We start from the raw sequence: 17,610 nt of genomic DNA, 5'->3' as shown, positions 1-17,610 counted from the left end.
AATCTGTACTTGAGTAAATGTACTGAGGTACATTCTACAACTTTTTAAGGCTCTTCTACTCAAAATGGACATTTTGGCGTTGACAATGGACTCAGGTGTGAACACACATTTTGAGTGTAGGGGTTTTGAGCAGCAGAACGGCCATTATCATTCCTCAGTCAATCAGTCAGTCAGCAGATGGGTCCACAACTGGATGCACACTCACACAAAAGTTGGAACCTTTAATGTTTCTTGCTCCCTTTACAGAGTTTCCACCTCAGGCGAGTTCTAGTTTAGCCCATATATCATCCCTACAAACAGCTACAGAAAATAAAGTCTTTGAGGAATGAACATCCCTGATTCCTCCCTTCTTTCGTCGCCATCCTCTGTCAGCCTCATGGTGACAGAAAATGTGAGCAGACGTGACACAAACAGCTGGAAGATGTCAGTTCTCTTAATGGCTTTTTGTCGTAAGCAGAGTCCAGAGCAAGTCGCAACAAGCCGTTTTGTTCCTTGTACATTAGTCACAACAGAGACCACTCTCATCACACATACAAAGACAAACACATGCATGCACGCACGCACGCACGCACGCACACACACACACACACACACACATACACTGACACACACACACCTGGTCTCCAGTTTCCAAAACAGGATTTTAACTGTCACAGAAAAGGAGATTCATTGACAATGGTCTTTGCTCTTCCTCCTAACCCAGTATTCAGAAAAAGAAAAAGGGGCCACAGGGTGCAGGAAGAAAAAAAATGTGCATTCACAGAGTCTGGAAATTATTCATCAGAGAAACAAAAGAGACAGCTTGAGATTGAGCTTCATGGTTACTTCCACACGATGCATTTAAATTGTTCGTCTCAGCATATCAGCACTTTAAAAGCCAGATAGTGAGATAAGATAGGACGTGTCTTGTGTTAACCCAAATGATTTCCTAAAGAAATAATCACTCCAGTGACAGCAAGAGATCAACAAAAGTCTCTGCAGGACTCTTACTCACTGCTGAGAAAGATTCTGGCCTGTTTGGACAAGATAGAGACCAATGATGACTTGCATTGTTTCATTATACTGCTGTGAGTGTAAAATCACTGCCATTAATGTTTACTATATGCATATCCCGTCTTTTTAAAACAGGTGTCAGTAACTTCTTATCTTGCACAAAGACGCATGAAGCAACAAGTAGATTATCTGTGATAGATTAATAAATCATGTGTGCATTGGGCAATCCCATGCGTCACTGTGCAAACCTCTCAATAAAAGCAGGTTTCTTTAAATGATTTTTAGTCATATTTACTATTCAGACGCACAAAATCACAAGTTAACGCACAACAGATGAGCTTTACAGCCTGAAAACAAACATATTTTCAGCCATATTGTGAGGACGAGGGTTAGAACAAGGGTAGACACTCACCAACAAAGACACAAAGAACATCCACCGCGATCATAATCAGCTTCTTTCCTTGCTCTGTCATGTTTCCTCCGATGTCGCTTCACTTTCATGAATAAATAACGTTTGAAAAAGCAGAGGGGTTGTAACCAAAGAAACACTCAGAGTTACTATGGAAAAGTTACTATCAGGATAAGTCGACCTGCTTGTTCTTCCGGCTCCACTCCTCAGTGTACCTGCCCGTCTGTCTGTATGTCTGTATGCCTGCCTGTCTGTCTGTCTGTACACTGCACTGATTTCAGGTGAGCAGCAACGTCGTAACGCTGCGTCCTGTGTGTCCTGCCTTTTTACGCATGAGGGGGGCGTCTTTCCGCATGTAAACAGCCCTCTAAAAGCGGGCTCACACAGGATTAGTTTTTTCCCGAAAACCTCCCTCTGGATTTATGGAAAATACGCATTCCTCTTTACTTTCCCTTTCTCTGTTTCGCCCTCTTGGATTTGGATAATAATCTAAACTGTGTGGTGGACCACGTGGTTCTCTTTGCGTAAAGGCACGGAAGAAGGAAAGTAGTTTAACAAACATCACTCGGGTGCAAGGCTGTCAGAAAGAGGCATGAGTGAAAAAACATGCACATTTACTCACTGCCACAAAAAAGTAAACGTTGCCATTAGTAAAAGATATTTTGTGGCAGTGAGTGAGTGTGCAGGTTTCACCGGTTTTTTTTTTTTTCAATAAAGGCAGGGCACAACCCATCTGACCTCATATAGCATGATAATATATCCACAGTAGCCTCAAACTGATTTATGTTCATATTATGGAAGACTATTTCTGCCAACAAAACATAAAAAAACAGAACAAGTTAGGAATAATAAAAGCGAGTTCAAGTCAAAGTCAAAAGTTTCTCAAATTGTGTTTTAAAGAATTACATTTTTGGCCATTTAATGATTCTGACTTTGTATCTCACAGTTATGCCTCAGAAGTCAAAATTTAGACATAAAAAGTCATTTAGGAGGATCTATTGAAATGTAATATAATATTCATTGGTATGTTTTCATTAGTGTATAATCACCTGTTACCTTAAAATGAGCTGTTTTTATCTACAGAGGGATACAGTCTGTAGGACATAGTCCTCTTCTACAAAGTCCGCCATGTTTTTACAGTAGCCCAGAACGGACAAACCACTGGCTCTAGATAAAGCCGTCTGTGTGTTTCTCTTACATCCTTGGAAGGCTGATCTGTATTCAAAGGGTTGTAATCTGCAGCTTCACTGCTGGATGCCAATAAACCCTACACACTGTTCCTTTAATATGTTTTGACTATGTCCAATTTAATCATTCATGACTTTATCTACAGTTCTTTTCTTATCTTGGCAGAAAATTGCTCATATGATACGGAAATAAACTTGTCCAAAGAGCCACATCGTTTATGAGTTAGGGAAATATTTAATCCAAAATCAACACAGTGACTAGCATTTGGATACTTTTTGTTCCCAAATGTGGAAATCAGACTCTTGTATCTGACAAGGCTTGATTTTTCAACCACAGTATGAAACTTCTTCTGTTAAGTCAACACATGTATATGTTGCAGAGAAATTGTGCCACTATTTTTTGTAATTTTTTTTTTTTTTCGTGTCTTGGCAGACTTCCATACTCACCCTATTTTTCACCAGAGTTTCATTTAGCTGCTTCCATTTCAGGGTCATGGTATTGTTCATGCTGGCTTACGGTCACACTGTAATGTCTTACTGGGACACTTGAATAAAGCGGCTGTTAATGTTATTAATATCTCTTTTCCTACTAGACAAGTCAAAATGTTTACTGTGAAAAAAGCCAACAAACAAACTGAATAAATGTTCCAGTCTAGAAGATATCAAAGTAATCTGCTTGACTAAAAACACAACGTGAACCACACAAGTTATGCAGGATGAATAAATTAAGACAAACTTTTTTTCATCACATAGCATTCTTGTTTTAATGTTGAGACAGTGGTTCATGCATTAACTGCACATTTTAACATCCTTAAACATAAAAAAAAATCACATTCTGAAGTAATCGCAAACACTGCTACAAACGTGGCTCATTATAAGGTCAGCAGCATTTTAGCTACAAACAAGGTCTGAATATGAGGTATGTGTGTTTTCAAAGTAACATGAGATGACTTACAGAACTCCTAAGAGCTGAGAACGTCTGAACTGCAAGTGTGTATCAGAGAAAAATATGTAATATGTTGAGATAAGACAGACTGCATCAACAATGAGAATCAGCTGCCACCAGGAGAAACGGACCAACAGGAATTTTCTGTTCTGTCTGTGAAAAATTCTGTTAACTGGCATGCAATCTGGTAAGTCTTTGTATGCTGTGTCACAATTGAAAACTTTTTATATTTTTTTCCCCTATACCCAGCAAATATTCATACACACAATATAAGCCCAGACAACCCAAAAAGTAAAGCTTTCATGAACAATCCTAAATTGCTTTTAGCTGTATTCAGCACATTCATAAATACATTGCACTGAATAAAGAAAAATAAAACAGGCATTCTCAAACGTCAGTGTATATGTACAGAAGACAGCAGTGTTTTGTACTATTTACATTCCTCAGTATTCAAGAAGGGCTCAAACATACTATACAGTAGCCTACGTGTACCAATTGAATGAAATATTATTATAAAAACCTTCGGTTCAAACATGGACAAAAAAAATCCAAAAACAATCACAAATAATACAATGTATTATAAAATAAAAAGTATTCAGCCTCTTGAAACATAGAGGATGTCAAGTAACAATTGGATGTTTTGGGAAAAATGCTTATTCGCTTTTTTGCTAAGAGTTAGCTGAGAAGACTGACACCACTCTGTTGTCTGTACAAAAGATATGAAGCTACAGCTGCTTTGCTTAGCATAACATAAAGGCTGGAAACAGGTGTAAACAGCTAGCCTGGCTCTGCCCAAAAGTAAGCCAATAAGTCCTGCTTAGAACCACAGATTGTTTTTACACAGATTACACAAGCATGTGCCCATAAGTGAGCTTTAGTGGTGCTGGTAGGCCATTTTTATTTACCTTTGGACTGAGCCAGGTTATTATTTTAACATATATCTGGATTCTGAGCATTAAAAATGTCAAGAAAAAAACAATCTCTTGATCAGACTGATTTAAAACAGATTTTAAATTTCCACAATGACAAAATACTGAAAGCTTTATGTGCATATTATTTAACACTGCAATAAAACTAATCAGAGTTTTATTTTCCCTGGCGTCAAACTAGGGGTTACACTCCACAGGACAGTAGGAAAAATCCACAAAAAGAGTTTGAGGAAAAGTTGAAAGCGACGTAGTTAAAGAGTCAGAGAGAGCATCGGTGCGAGGGTAGGCGTCGTGCTGGAGTGACGGGACCGAGTTACAGAGGTTTTGAGAAAAAGGATTTTGGGGCAAGACGACCTGAGCTGGGTGATAGGGGAAGACGGAGGAATGAGAGATGCTGTTGAAGTCGGAGAAGGAGGCAGGGTTTTGATGCTGCCTCAGTAACTGATGCAAGTTTTTCAGTTGATCTGTTTGGGAAAGAGGTGAATCAGACGTCGCGGCGCTCCTGCCCTGCAGGAACAGAGACGGCTCACGGCCTCCACCTGCCTGTTGCTTAACGCCATTAACGCTGACAGCGCTCTGCTGCCAGTCGATGGATTGGAGATGAGGTGCAGGGAGACTTTTTGGAGTCTGAGTGAAGAGGATGTTGGAGTAGATGGAGATGCTGGAGGAGAGATCAGTGTTGGAGGTCGTTTTGGCTCCGGTGGAGCTTTTGTTGCACCCGACCTCCAATTTTCTGGTATTTTGAGGGGTTTCACGTGAAACCGGGAGCGGAGAGCAGCAGGGAGTGGAATATGTTTGGAGTTTACGGAAGCTTTGATAGTTGATGTCCTTATCTGGGTCCTGTAGCTCGCTTTCGCTAAGCAAAATAACTTCAGAGTATTTGATTTCAGTCTTCTCTTCGGTTGCAGGCCGCCTCATACTCTGAAAAACAGAACGGTCAACTTGTTACTTTTAGTTTGAGGGTATTTTAAGTAACATATAGTTTTACACTTTCTCACTTTAAACCACAACATTGACATATCTCGTTATATTCCCGGCCACCTGTCGAGTCTTTTAGCGCTGTTTTCTGTCTCTACCAACTCCAGAGGGAAATCTGTGGCTCATAGCAGCTAAATTCTTCACTATTGTCACCTGCAAACTGAGGCTGTTTGGTGCTGAGCAGGTAGTGTACAGTGGGGGTTTCATCTGTTTCACTGAACAGCTGCTTGCTGCCACTGAAAACAATGCAATGAGAGCAGCTTGTTTCAGCTTTTTATTGAAGCTATACGTTGTTTACTCTGTGTTAAATATTTAAACCAAAGACTTTTTTTTCATGGCAGCACCCATCCATCACGTGGAAATATACTGTAATTCACATTTCCCCCAAATTCAGCCTTACATATTTTGTACCTTTGCAAACGTAAACAGTTAAAATAAAGTCCTGTGAGCAGTTGTAGCAACCAGCTATTGTTAAAGCAGCTTAACTTACTTTGTTACATTCACCATGGACATTTGGACTCAACATGCTGTTTACCAGTTTCAGTTTCCTTGTTACTAGCTTTAAAGGACCAGTGAGTGGGATTTAGTGGCATCCGGCGGTGAAGTTTCAGATTGCAATTAACTAAACACTGCTGGCATCTGTGTTTGAAATCCTGGGATTGAGAACATGCTGTGAAGTGTGTAGGAGAAACTACGGTGGCCGTAACCCCCCCCCCAAAAAAAGGCCCTAACTGCAGCCAGTGTTTGGTTTGTCCTTCCAGGCTCCGGTTGCAACATGGCGCTTCAACACGGCATTTTGTTTTTTTAGATAGTGACAGTACAGAGTGAGAGAGAAAAGGCATGACATGCAGCAAAGGGAGCAGGCCCAATTAGAGCTCGGGCGTTGCACTACAGACACACTCCACCAGGTGAGCTGCTGGAGTGCCCATGAGCACTCTTTCTGAATTTGTTATGTTTTATCCAATAAAGTTTTTACATTTTTTTCATTTACTTTCAGTAAAAACTCAGATTGGTGGATTAGCACAATGTTTTAGAAAGGTTTGTGATAACTAACCAACTGGTCTGTCTGTGAGGCCCTTTGCTGCCATCTAGTGGTTTAATTTTGTTTTTGCGGTTGTCAAAAGTTTGAAAGAATTCAACTGTTTTGCTTTGTTGATGTTTTTTTTTACTCAGTCAGGTACAAGCAAGGAACCAAGGATGCAAAAGACCAAACACTAAGAACTTTAGATTCAACCAGACAGAGCGGCTTATTGCTGCTGTTTAGGAGATGATTTCTTTTATCATTACGTCCTGTGGCACAAACAGACCAAATTTAAGTTTTTAGTTGCAACACATTTTAAATGAGACTGGTAAAACAAGTGTAATCTAACAAAAATGGCCTAGTGAAGTTGTCCTTGTGGCCTACTGATTAAGATGCATACCAACTTTGTCGTATGTCATAGGCTTTTTTCTCTTTCTCTACCCACATTTACTGTCTCGATATTCACTGTTTCTATCTAAAACAGGCTAAATTCCACATAAACATCATATTTAAAATTGTGCTGCAAACTGTAATTTGTCTCTCAGTATATGGTTAGTGTTAAATGATGGATTTAGTAGACAGTTGACAGGAGAGGGCACAGGGATTAAAGGTTACCTCCAAAGCAATTTTTTGCTTCCAGAGGGCTAAACTGCTTTTGGAGGGATCCGGGACGTCTTGACACAGCTTCTGTTTCACCCTGCAAGGGTAAAAAAGTATTTTGTGCAAAGTAGGTAAAACAGTAAAAGTAGGACGCTGAGCTTGGAGTAGGTGTGTTTCTGTGTTTGGTGTTGATGAGTGAGACAGAGGTCTTACATCTTATTCTGTGTCAGGCAGACCATCAACACCAGCGCCAGTGAAGTCAGCAAGAGAGGTAGGAGGACACACATCACTATCGAGATTTCCTCAGAGGCTTCACACAAACACACACACAAAGTTAAGTTAAAGATAAAGCAATACATTGTTTTTACTCTGAGGCACAGTGATTATGTGTGTGTCCACTCCTCACATATGTACACATGACAGATCCAAGCTGGTCCGGCTCCAGCATCAGTGTTGGCCTGAACTGAGATGTTATAGTGACCAGGCGACAGATTCTCCAGAGAATAACTGTGAAGGTCACCACGCAGAGGCACTCCTGGATAAAAAAATAAAAAAAAACATGGTCAGGTACAACATGGACAAAATGTGATGAGGTAATAAAGATAAAATTAGAAAAATTATTAATTAATAGGATTTTACTGGTCCTTACACCCAAGTGTGGTCAAATGTTTTAAAACATTTTCTAAATTATTTTTAACTGATTTCTGTTTCTGTGATTGTTTTCTGTGACAACTTTTTGTTTTGTAAGTATGTGTTAATAGGCCCCTGCCCCCACTCCCTCACCTTCCATAAGCCATAAAATGACCTTGAGACCCATATAGCTTATTGTCCATATATCAAATAGACTAGAGTCTACAGCCATGCTAGCATTTAGCTCTGTGAAGCTGTACTTAGGCACTTCTTTGAGCTAAATGCTAATGTCAGCATGCTAAAAATGTTTGCAGGTATAATGTTTACCATGTTCACTAACTTAGTTTAGCGTGTTTGCCAATTAGCACCAAGCACAAAGTATAGCTGAAGCTGATGGGAATGTCATTTGTATGGAAGGTATTTGATCACAAAACCGAAGACAAATTACATTTTCTATCAGATCAGATGATGGCGGTCATTAGGATAGTTGTTGAGACATTTAACTAAAAATCACAAATGTAAACTTTTTGGTGACACAAGAGAAAAAGTTAGTCGTTTAGATATATGGAGTCTATATAAGTGGTGGACGGACTGACTGAATTTTGGCAACAAATGCAACCCTCATCCTCCTAAAAGACATTTTCAACAGGGCTTTTACATCTGTTCACAAGTGTGGACTCAAACAGGTGCAGGAGTGCATCATCTGTGTGTATCACTCACTCTTGGCTGTTTGGTTGGCTTTTGAGTAGGAGACTATGTAGTTGCGGATGAAACCATGAAGCAGCTCCTCAGGTACAGGACTCCAGACGAGCTTCACTGTGCTGCCAATGATCTTCGGCGTCTCCACTGCAGGATAAGCTGAGGGCACTACACGGGCAGGGAGATAAGAGCAGGGGTGGGTGATGAGGATCGACCACAGGACTATGTTGTGAGAACGAGGGTGGATCTCTATCTCTGTTTCACAACAACCGATATGATTAAGTTTGCTTTAGCCACCTGAGCGGATCCTGTCTGGTCTGATAAATGTAGACTGATTATCAACTATTTGTAGTCAGTCACATTCAAATTTGGCAGATGTTCAGTCTTAGTATTCTTGTCCAAGATGACTGTGTAGACAGATATTTGTCTGTAATGGAATTACCTCATGATCACCTCATAACCATAAGGTACAACATGAAGTCATCAGCTTTTATATATCGGACTAACAAGCTCCAGTCAATTGTTCCATTTGAAATCGACTTCCTTTTATCGAGCAAGTGTAAAGAGCCTCTAATGGTGCACTTTATACAGGCCACTGCAGGGGAGACAAGAACATTTTCCTACAGTTCAAGAGAAGCAAGAAGAAGAAGAAGAACAACAGATAAAACAGTCTCACTCACTGATACTGAAGAGGGATTTTACTTCCTTACAACCATTAATCTCCTACTTTTCTCGCTAGTTTTACAGCTTGGCAAGAGACAATACATAATATAGAGATCACATACCTCCTTGGCATGTATAATTGTGGACCGTCATGTTTGGCCCCGCCCCTTGTTCACCATACAGAGCCTTGACCGAAACAACATAACGCTTCATTGGCTTTACTCCCTCTAAAACAACACAAATATGACAGTACTCATCAGTTCCCAAATACATACAACTGGTAATTGTACTACTGTTCCACAACTTCATAATTTCAGCTCTAAATAGGCAAAAGAAAATTTTTTCACATTAAGCTTTTTCACATTAAGCTGTTTACGTACGTATTGTTGGATTACCTGTGATGACCAGCGATGTACAGGAACTATTCAGCCTTTCCCAGTGTAGGATGCTGCTGTTCTGTCCGACAGCAAACCACTCCACTACAAAGCCGCTCGGTGACTGATTCGCTGGAGCTGTCCAACGAACATCCAAGCTGTTGTCATCCAGCGGACTTGCAGTGATTTGCTCCGGGGGCGGAAGCTCTGAAGAGAAATAAGGGATAAGATGAACAAAGAGAAAGACATTTGTCGGCATCTATTAAGTTCAAAGCATCAAATTTGATTTGAGTGTTTCTGTTGTTTGAAACAGTCCACCATAATGTCATAATGAACCGAAGGCGAAACTCTGCAGCGCAAACTATTGTGCTAACTATTATACTTTCAGGGACTCGGTTGATCAGCAGCTCTATTGTGTGGTTTTTCTTCCAGTTTCATTTAGTTGAAAAATAATCTGAAACTGTCCCTGCCAACCCTCGTCATTGTTTACTGTAAACTGCAGAGAGCAATGTCTTCCGTGTACCAAAGGAAACAGGAAAAAACCTCTGGCACAGAGGAATATACTGTTGTACACAAAGGAAGTGACAGGTAGGTGGGTAAAGAACAAAAGAGAACTTGATAGAACCTGCCTCCTCGCACCTGTGCAATCACGGTATAGGGTGGGCATGATTGCTGGATTGTTTTATGTTTTGGAAAGTTACAAAAGCTATCACGGGATGCTCTTTATTCTGACATCAGAAAGGCAAAAGGGGAATGGTTTCAGAGGCTGTAAGATCAGATCATCAAGCACTTTATTTAAAGCACGCAGATGCCTCACAGCGCTCTCTACTTTTATATCAACACCAAATAAAGGAATATCTTTTAGGATAGGAGAATCCATGCAGAGGAGAAACTGTACTAGTGACTTGTGGTGGAACAACACGTCACCAAGACAGTTAATCAAAACCTGTTAAACTGATTAAAAAATAACTGTTAAAGTACAGAATTTCAGTCTCAAGTGATGATGATGCAGATTTAAGTCAGACCTTACCTGTCTCAGAAGCTCCAGGGAGCCATATTCGGGCTTCTGGCGAGGTCCCTGCAGAGGTGGAGGCCGTCAGGGCACAGGAGCATCGTCCAGCAGGGAGGCGCAAGCTGCAGGAAGTACTTGTATGGGGCAAATCTCTGCAGCTCCCATGATCGTTCAGGATCTGAGCGCTTTCTGTCTGACAAGTCACATTGAAGAAGAGAACTCTGCCACTGGCTAGAAAGCGAGGCAAGGGCTGAATGGTGTCAACATGAGAGAAAACAGAAAGCAATAAGTAACAGTGAGCTGCTGTGAGATGATTGAGGTTTAAATCAGAATTCATATAAACAAAGATTGTATGAAATTGAATTAATTCTCTTTTTCCAGCTATCTCAGTTTCGCTTTTAACCTGAAATCATGCTTTATGGCAATAAATAAGTAATTTCACAATGATACAAAAACACATTAAGGACAGTCAGTGAGAAGATGGTGATTAAAAACTAATCAGATCCAAATGTTATTAAACTGTAAAATTCCAAAGCTCAAAGCTATAAAAGCAGTCAGAATATATTATACAAGCAAATTCACATACAATTCAGCACACACCTTCCAGAGCAGTGAGACGAGTCTCCAATCATTCTTGTCTGTTTGTTTCACTCGCCTCCAGAAAGCTGGCGCTGCAGATGGTGCTGGTTGATGTGAGGAGGGGAACACATTAAAAATAATGAACAGAAATGACAGCAGAACATGTTATATACAGTAACAGGGGTGGGATGCGTACTTTTTATTGGACTTTATCAGTGAAACTAAGAAAAACCTTCACATATCCATTCTACACCAGTCGGAAATGAAAGTGAAAGAATAATGTGGAAATGTGGAATGTTGTTGGGTGTCATTGGGTGGCACTCTTCAATGTCTCATGGAGGTCAGAGTCAACCACTTGGGTCCAGAGTGAAATATCTAAAGAACTATTAGATTTTGTGGACATTTACGGTGCCCAGAGGAGACAGTTGAGGTGGTTCGTACATCTGATCAGGACATCTACTGGAAGCCTCCTTTTGGAGGTTTTCCAGGCGTGTCCAACTGGGAGGAGACCCTAACCCTGGGACAATCCAGAACATGCTGAAGGGATTATACTGTTTATCCCATCTGTCCTGGGACTGCCTCTGGCCTTCAGGAGGAGGATGAAGTTTGGCAGAAAGATATCTTGCCTACCTTTTTTTTTAACTTGCTACTACTGGACTCAGATAAGTGGTTGTGAGAACAGGGCCGGATCTCTATATCTGTTTCACAACAACTGATATGATTAAGTTGTGTTTGCTTCAACCAGCTGAACGGAGAATGTCTTGGCTTACAATTAAACGAAACTGATGTTGTTTTTTAAACTGGGATCACTGCCTTTTTCAATACACCAGCAAAGGCATAAATCAACAAAATTAAAATGAAGCAGCTGGAACTGATTTGCAAACACATTTGATATCTGGCAGACGTTCTTCTTATCCAGTCTTAGAATCCATGACTGAGACAACTATAAACAAATAGATATCTTGCCTACTTTTCTTAACTCGCTACTACTGGACTCAGTTAAGTGGCAGAAAATGGATGGAAGGGGAAAGATTACTTATAATTACATTCATAATGGCCATAGTTCTGCAGATGTGTTTATGTATCTTTTGGTAGAAGCACAATTCTTACCTAGACTTACACTACATCACCTTGAGAACACTGAATGTTCAACAAACACCAGTTTGACAACTCTGTTTCCTCTTACCATCCTCTCCTGTCCTTCCTTGGCGGGCATTGCTCCACGGGCTCCAAGGACTCTGTGGGCCCTTGAAGCTGTGACGAAGCCTGATGGTGTATAAGGTGTCAGGCCTGAAAAGACACACCAGGAAGCTGGTGTTTTTCACTGTCGCATTTTCAACCTGGACATTCAACTGTACAGGAAAGAGAGACAGGACAGAGTGAGGTGAGGATTAAATTGTGAAGAAACCACACGTTTGTCTTTATTCTTTAAAGATGCCAGATGTAGCATTTTAGTATTAATTAACTGGGGATGGCTGTAAAATGCATCATTGTTTAATATATAAGAAACTTAGATGGCAGTCATTGGCAGTGACAAGAGAACAGCACTATATACGTTTTAACTACGGATCAGTTTCACACTGCACTAGGTCTGAATTATTTGGTCCTCAAAAATCATCATGTTAATACTGAGATTGGGAAACTGGCTCTTAAATACGATGCACCACACAGGTGAAACAACCTGCAGAAGCTTGTAAAGTTAGACAAGCTTATCCCATTTATTTCTTTGATCAAGGTCTTTTTTAAAATTGTGTACAGCCAGACATCAATACAAAAATATATCTATATAAATGTGTTAAGTTAATCCCTTTTAATCAACTTTAATCCTTTGTGACTGATATAAACCATGTTTTGTTTATTCAGTGTTAATGTATCATGTGTTTTCTTCTGTCTCCATCTGTAACTGTAACTTGTGTAATCAGGGGGCCCTTGTAACAGAGAACTTTCTCTCAATGGCCCTCATTGTTTAAATAAAGGTTATAATATTAAACCCGGGAACGAAAGCCTGACAGCTTTTTTCATTGTGTAATGCTTTTGTGAGACATCTGTTTGATCTCTGAATGCAAATTTTACACTTGTGCCACATGTGCATCTTTATGTGGGTTTGTGTTTGGGTATATTTGGGAGTGGCAAACCTTCCCCTCGGCGGTGAACTCAATTTGGGATTTCAGGTTTCCATCGTAGATTTCCCGGAGACTTACAGGAAAGACACTCGTGATGTGCACCCAGGTTACATTCAGACATTGAGGTCTCCCTCTGACTGGCTTCACGCTATTCAAAGGCACCGGATTCAACATCACTGAGAAAAATAGGGGGGAGAGAAGTTAGAAAGAAGTAAGAGAGGAACAACAAAAGGTGCAAGTAGGAGAAGCAACAACAACACCCTCACCTTCAATCCTACCAGACTGACACGGACGATCCGACGATATGTCCCGGCTGTGACTGTGTGCTGTGACGGTGATGCAGAAGTCAACCCTCACGGTGTAGTTGGTGATCGCCGTGCAGCTGGTGTCAGTTGTGGTGCAAGTGAACTGCCTGTTGTTATTTAGAGTCCTATTCTTGCCCATGGCACAACAATCAACAAGCATACATAACAAATCAACAAACAGGCACAAAATTACAAGCCCAAATAGATTAATGCTCTGTCATGGAAATAGATACACACTCACCCACACACACACACAGGCATATCACAAAACTGCTCAAACATGCTGTGCAGAAATGTCTATCTCATCTCCATTTGAAATGAAATTAGGTCAAAAAAGGCCGCTTTTATTAACCAATCAACAGATCGTGAGGTGGAAGCTGCATGACTGTTATCGTCGCAGTGTATCAAACCTGCCATCTGAGGCTCACACGAATACGAAATTCAAAACTCAAGCATTTGCATACAGCGTATAGAATTATTAGCAAACAATAATGCTCGCACAAAGTTGCAAACAGATCCATATGCAAAAACACAACAGGGACTTGGGTAATACAATTTGACTGGATAATTTGTAATCATAAATCATGTAGTCGTCGTAAACACTGACATTGCAGATAGCAAAAACAAATGTTGGGTTAAAAAGCAGCATGTTGGAATCAAAAGATGTCAACCTTACTGCATAATCTTCATATCACATATCAGATATCAAAGCTACATCTAACACGACATTAGACACTCTATTTCCTGCTTACCAGGTGCTCTATCGAGAGTCTGAACCTCACATAACAGGCTGACTGCAGACATGTAAAGTGAAAGCTTTTTTCTTTTTTTTTACTGTGATAAAAAGACTAAATTAAAACAGTTTCTCACTCCCTCTCTCGTAACTGTCCCAACTTATTACTAATAATAACTGATTTAGCACTCCTTACACAAACTTCAACAAAATGATTGGTCGCGGAAATATTAAACAAATTAGGGAACATCTTAAGGGACAGAACAAAAATTAAGTGTGTTGCTGACAAATTTGCATTTTCACAGTAATAGACAACAAGTATTGTCTATGTAGCCAAAACCTAATATATCTTTTTCCTCTGTGTTATAGAGCTCCATTATTGTTGTAAGTTTATTCAAAACACATCAATGAGCCACACAGTCGCATGAACAAACATGGGCGTCGTAGTATTTAATGTCAATCCCACACAGCCTGTCCTGCTTCCGTTAACATTTTTAATGAATAATTTTTTTGTCATTTATTTTTAAAATGTTTAATTACAGAACAACACTAGTCTTATTGTTTAAAGTGAAAACTTGAATAAACAGAGAAAACAAGGGCTCAGTGAATGTGCGATGAGTATGAAAATGATGTACGTCATTAACTCTGCTGAACTCCTACTGGAGATTTTAGGTTTTTGTCAGGGTCTCCACCACCATCAATAAAACACTTTCGTATCTTTTGGATATAAGATGCACTTATGGAGCCATGGTGCCCAAAAAAGACACTTTTTAATGTGTCCTTTAATTTGTCACCCATCTGCAAATCTATCAACACACTGAACAGCCTTCAAGTTGGAGAATAAACTCTTGAATTACTAAATCAAAGTCAAACATTAACTACACAAATAAAAATATACCTTTTCACACCTGAACACCCAAATGATAAAAAAATACATATATAAAGTGCAAAACCTGGATGAACAGAAGCTGAACCACCTACATGTCGTGTGTGTCTGAGTGTAACTTCTAACATATTAAAGGAATGTTTTGTCTCACCTCACAACCAGAGTGTAGTGTGTCGCTGGGGTGTCACCAGCCTCCCAGCGGCAGGTGACATTAGCGCTTTGCTGGAACACACAATCAATTAGCCGCGGAGGTCGGGGGCCAGTCTTGGAGGTTGTAGTGGAGAAGGCTGGAGGACAGAATGAAAATGGAGAGAAGCTGAAGTTAAAGTTAATGTTATAAGGAGTTCGGTCTAGACCTGCTCTATTTAAAAAAATTAAACTAATGTAACTTCTGTTATGAAGAGGCATTATACAAATAAAATTTAATTGAATTGAAAATTAAAGGCATGGAGTTTTTGGCTTGCTTTTATAGATACCTTCTGGCTAAAGAAAAAAGCAGGTGGTTAAAGATGGATTTTGGATTGGATATTTTTTAAAAACCATTATAGATGCAATATTTGTGTAGAGCAACAGGTGGGATTTAAGAAAAGGAAAAAAAAGAGGAAGGTGGAACAGATAAGCAAGTAAATCTGATCTATGTGCCGCAGGTCAGTACTTAGTCAATCTTTCTTGGCACACTCATTAAAATATATCATAGAAGAAACCAATCTTATCATGTAGAAGAATTTAATTTTAATTATTATTTTTGTGAAATATTTCTGAATGTCAGCTGCTGTTTGCCCTAAGGTTTAAACATAACCTCAGACAAGACGATACAAGATGCTCGCCTCGGTCTTGGCGTGCTTGCTCAGCTTGCCGCTGGGTATATGTGGAGATAACAGACATGATCACACCAGTTCTTACCTGTAGCTTGAGTTCTAACAGTTAAATATTATAATAAAATGGCACCCTTTTCAGTTGGAGGGAGTTTTATTTTCAGGAACTTTTGTCCTTTACTATGTGAAATATAATATTTTCAGTTTAATTAACTTTAACTGCGTCACAGTCCTGCTGGTTAAATGTTTCATTTGTTGCTGGTAGTCAGTCTTTGCTATTATTTGCCTTTCTGTCTTCTTCATATTAATGAGCCCGAGATAATTCTAGTTTTATTTTCGCTTTTAAAACCACAATAAGCTGAACATCACACAACATTTGGCAAATGTGGCCTTCGTGTTAGCAAAGGTGAAGTTAGCAGGTTCTGTCCGTCAAATCCAATTTGGGGTGGCTGTAACGATCCCTGAGTCACATGCTGCACGTCGAAGTTTTCTTGACCCAGATACAGAACCCAAAAACTGCTTGTGAATGAGTTAGTTTCTGTTTGTGATGCGTCATCCATCACTGTATGAATGTGTGCGACTGGGTGAACGTGCTTTGAGTGGTCGGAATACTACAAAGGCGTTATAGGCCTATAGGTAGAGCACCATTTAATTTCCTCCTGCTTGGTGATGTGATCTAATTTACATAATAAATCATCATCCCTTTCCAATAATTATTTGTATGCTCCAACCACAAACAGACAAACTCACACAAATATCTGCTAATGTCACCGCGCTGGTGTGCTCTGGAAAAAAAAGGGGATGTTACCCAGTGTGAGTCCGGCCACCAGCAGGTAGGTCCACACCACAGCCAAGCTCCACTCCATGAACACCAACCGGTTTCTCAGCTCTGGGATCCTGCCAAAACAGAACACCATACTATGACAGTGTGCAGGATGAATGGCTCACTTTAGTGGTTAGATTTCATCAGCCTTCAAAACCCCACAGCATTGTCACCCGCTTGGCATTGCAACATAGTAAATGGTCCGACAAACATGAAATGCAGCAGTTGCCCACCTGGACACAGTTCGAGTTCCTAAAGTTTGTTTGTAGTGTGTGTTAGACAGCAGAAAGAACCCTGTATCATATTATTGGACTATTATTGCTGATCAATTGATATGTTTGCAGTGTTTAGTGGTGGAGGTGATGTTTAACTCTCTATATCATATATCATATAAGCACTGTGTATGCTTTGTAATTAAAATGCTGATTTTCAAAAAAAAACTAAAGCCATAAAACCAATGTGGTAAAGTAAAACGTACAAAACAAGTGCAAGCATAAAGCAGCATAAAAAGGAAATACTCAATACTTTCAGAACTGGTACTTAGGACTGTACAGCTGCATAGCCCCAGGTCATTTTGTTGGGGGCTTAGACCCCCAGAGCTTTGACCCGTAACCAAAATCTAATTGTTAAAACGTAAGCCCTATATGTGAAGCTCGACAAAAGAATGTGTAAGCTGGGTGGGAGAATGTGCGTGGGAGCCTGAGTGACTCAGTCTGATGAGATGGCAGAGCAGATAAAACACAGAATATGAATATTAATAAGGTGCCAGAGTGCATTAAAAAAAGCCTTTAAAATAGAAATTGTTTCTTAAAAATAATTCATGGGTGAGGATCCCCCCCCTGCAGACGCCCTGAATCTTCTCAAATCCAACCGCCCTTGTAAAAGTGCCCTCCTGGTTGGCAAAA

General features: G+C 40.0%; 2 protein-coding genes across 2 annotated transcripts in view; both read right to left on the bottom strand.

The window, feature by feature from the left end:
• plpp2a (phospholipid phosphatase 2a) overlaps positions 1 to 1,844 on the bottom strand; it is a 14,072-nt gene extending 12,228 nt beyond the window's left edge. Inside the window, exon 1 of the mRNA XM_035673359.1 lies at positions 1,406 to 1,844. Coding sequence (XP_035529252.1) covers positions 1,406 to 1,466 — 61 coding nt within the window. The 5' untranslated portion in view covers positions 1,467 to 1,844. The remainder of the gene's footprint in view (positions 1 to 1,405) is intronic.
• Positions 1,845 to 3,343: 1,499 nt separating this feature from the next.
• Positions 3,344 to 17,610, bottom strand: part of LOC118336702 (interleukin-6 receptor subunit beta) — a 16,102-nt gene continuing 1,835 nt past the window's right edge. The window contains exons 2-15 of the mRNA XM_035673380.1: positions 16,691 to 16,779; positions 15,219 to 15,354; positions 13,410 to 13,573; positions 13,156 to 13,319; positions 12,207 to 12,372; positions 11,042 to 11,124; positions 10,460 to 10,691; positions 9,451 to 9,636; positions 9,178 to 9,282; positions 8,414 to 8,560; positions 7,470 to 7,598; positions 7,277 to 7,373; positions 7,079 to 7,160; positions 3,344 to 5,385 (exon numbers count right to left, since the gene is read on the bottom strand). Of these exons, the coding sequence (XP_035529273.1) occupies positions 4,642 to 5,385; positions 7,079 to 7,160; positions 7,277 to 7,373; positions 7,470 to 7,598; positions 8,414 to 8,560; positions 9,178 to 9,282; positions 9,451 to 9,636; positions 10,460 to 10,691; positions 11,042 to 11,124; positions 12,207 to 12,372; positions 13,156 to 13,319; positions 13,410 to 13,573; positions 15,219 to 15,354; positions 16,691 to 16,748 (2,493 nt within the window). The 5' untranslated portion in view covers positions 16,749 to 16,779 and the 3' untranslated portion in view covers positions 3,344 to 4,641. The remainder of the gene's footprint in view (positions 5,386 to 7,078; positions 7,161 to 7,276; positions 7,374 to 7,469; positions 7,599 to 8,413; positions 8,561 to 9,177; positions 9,283 to 9,450; positions 9,637 to 10,459; positions 10,692 to 11,041; positions 11,125 to 12,206; positions 12,373 to 13,155; positions 13,320 to 13,409; positions 13,574 to 15,218; positions 15,355 to 16,690; positions 16,780 to 17,610) is intronic.

This window comes from Morone saxatilis, unplaced genomic scaffold, assembly GCF_004916995.1.
Source record: "Morone saxatilis isolate NCDOM2014 unplaced genomic scaffold, NCSU_SB_2.0 Contig3, whole genome shotgun sequence".
Classification (NCBI taxonomy): Eukaryota; Metazoa; Chordata; class Actinopteri; family Moronidae; genus Morone; species Morone saxatilis.
This window is presented reverse-complemented; position numbering and strand designations above follow the sequence as displayed.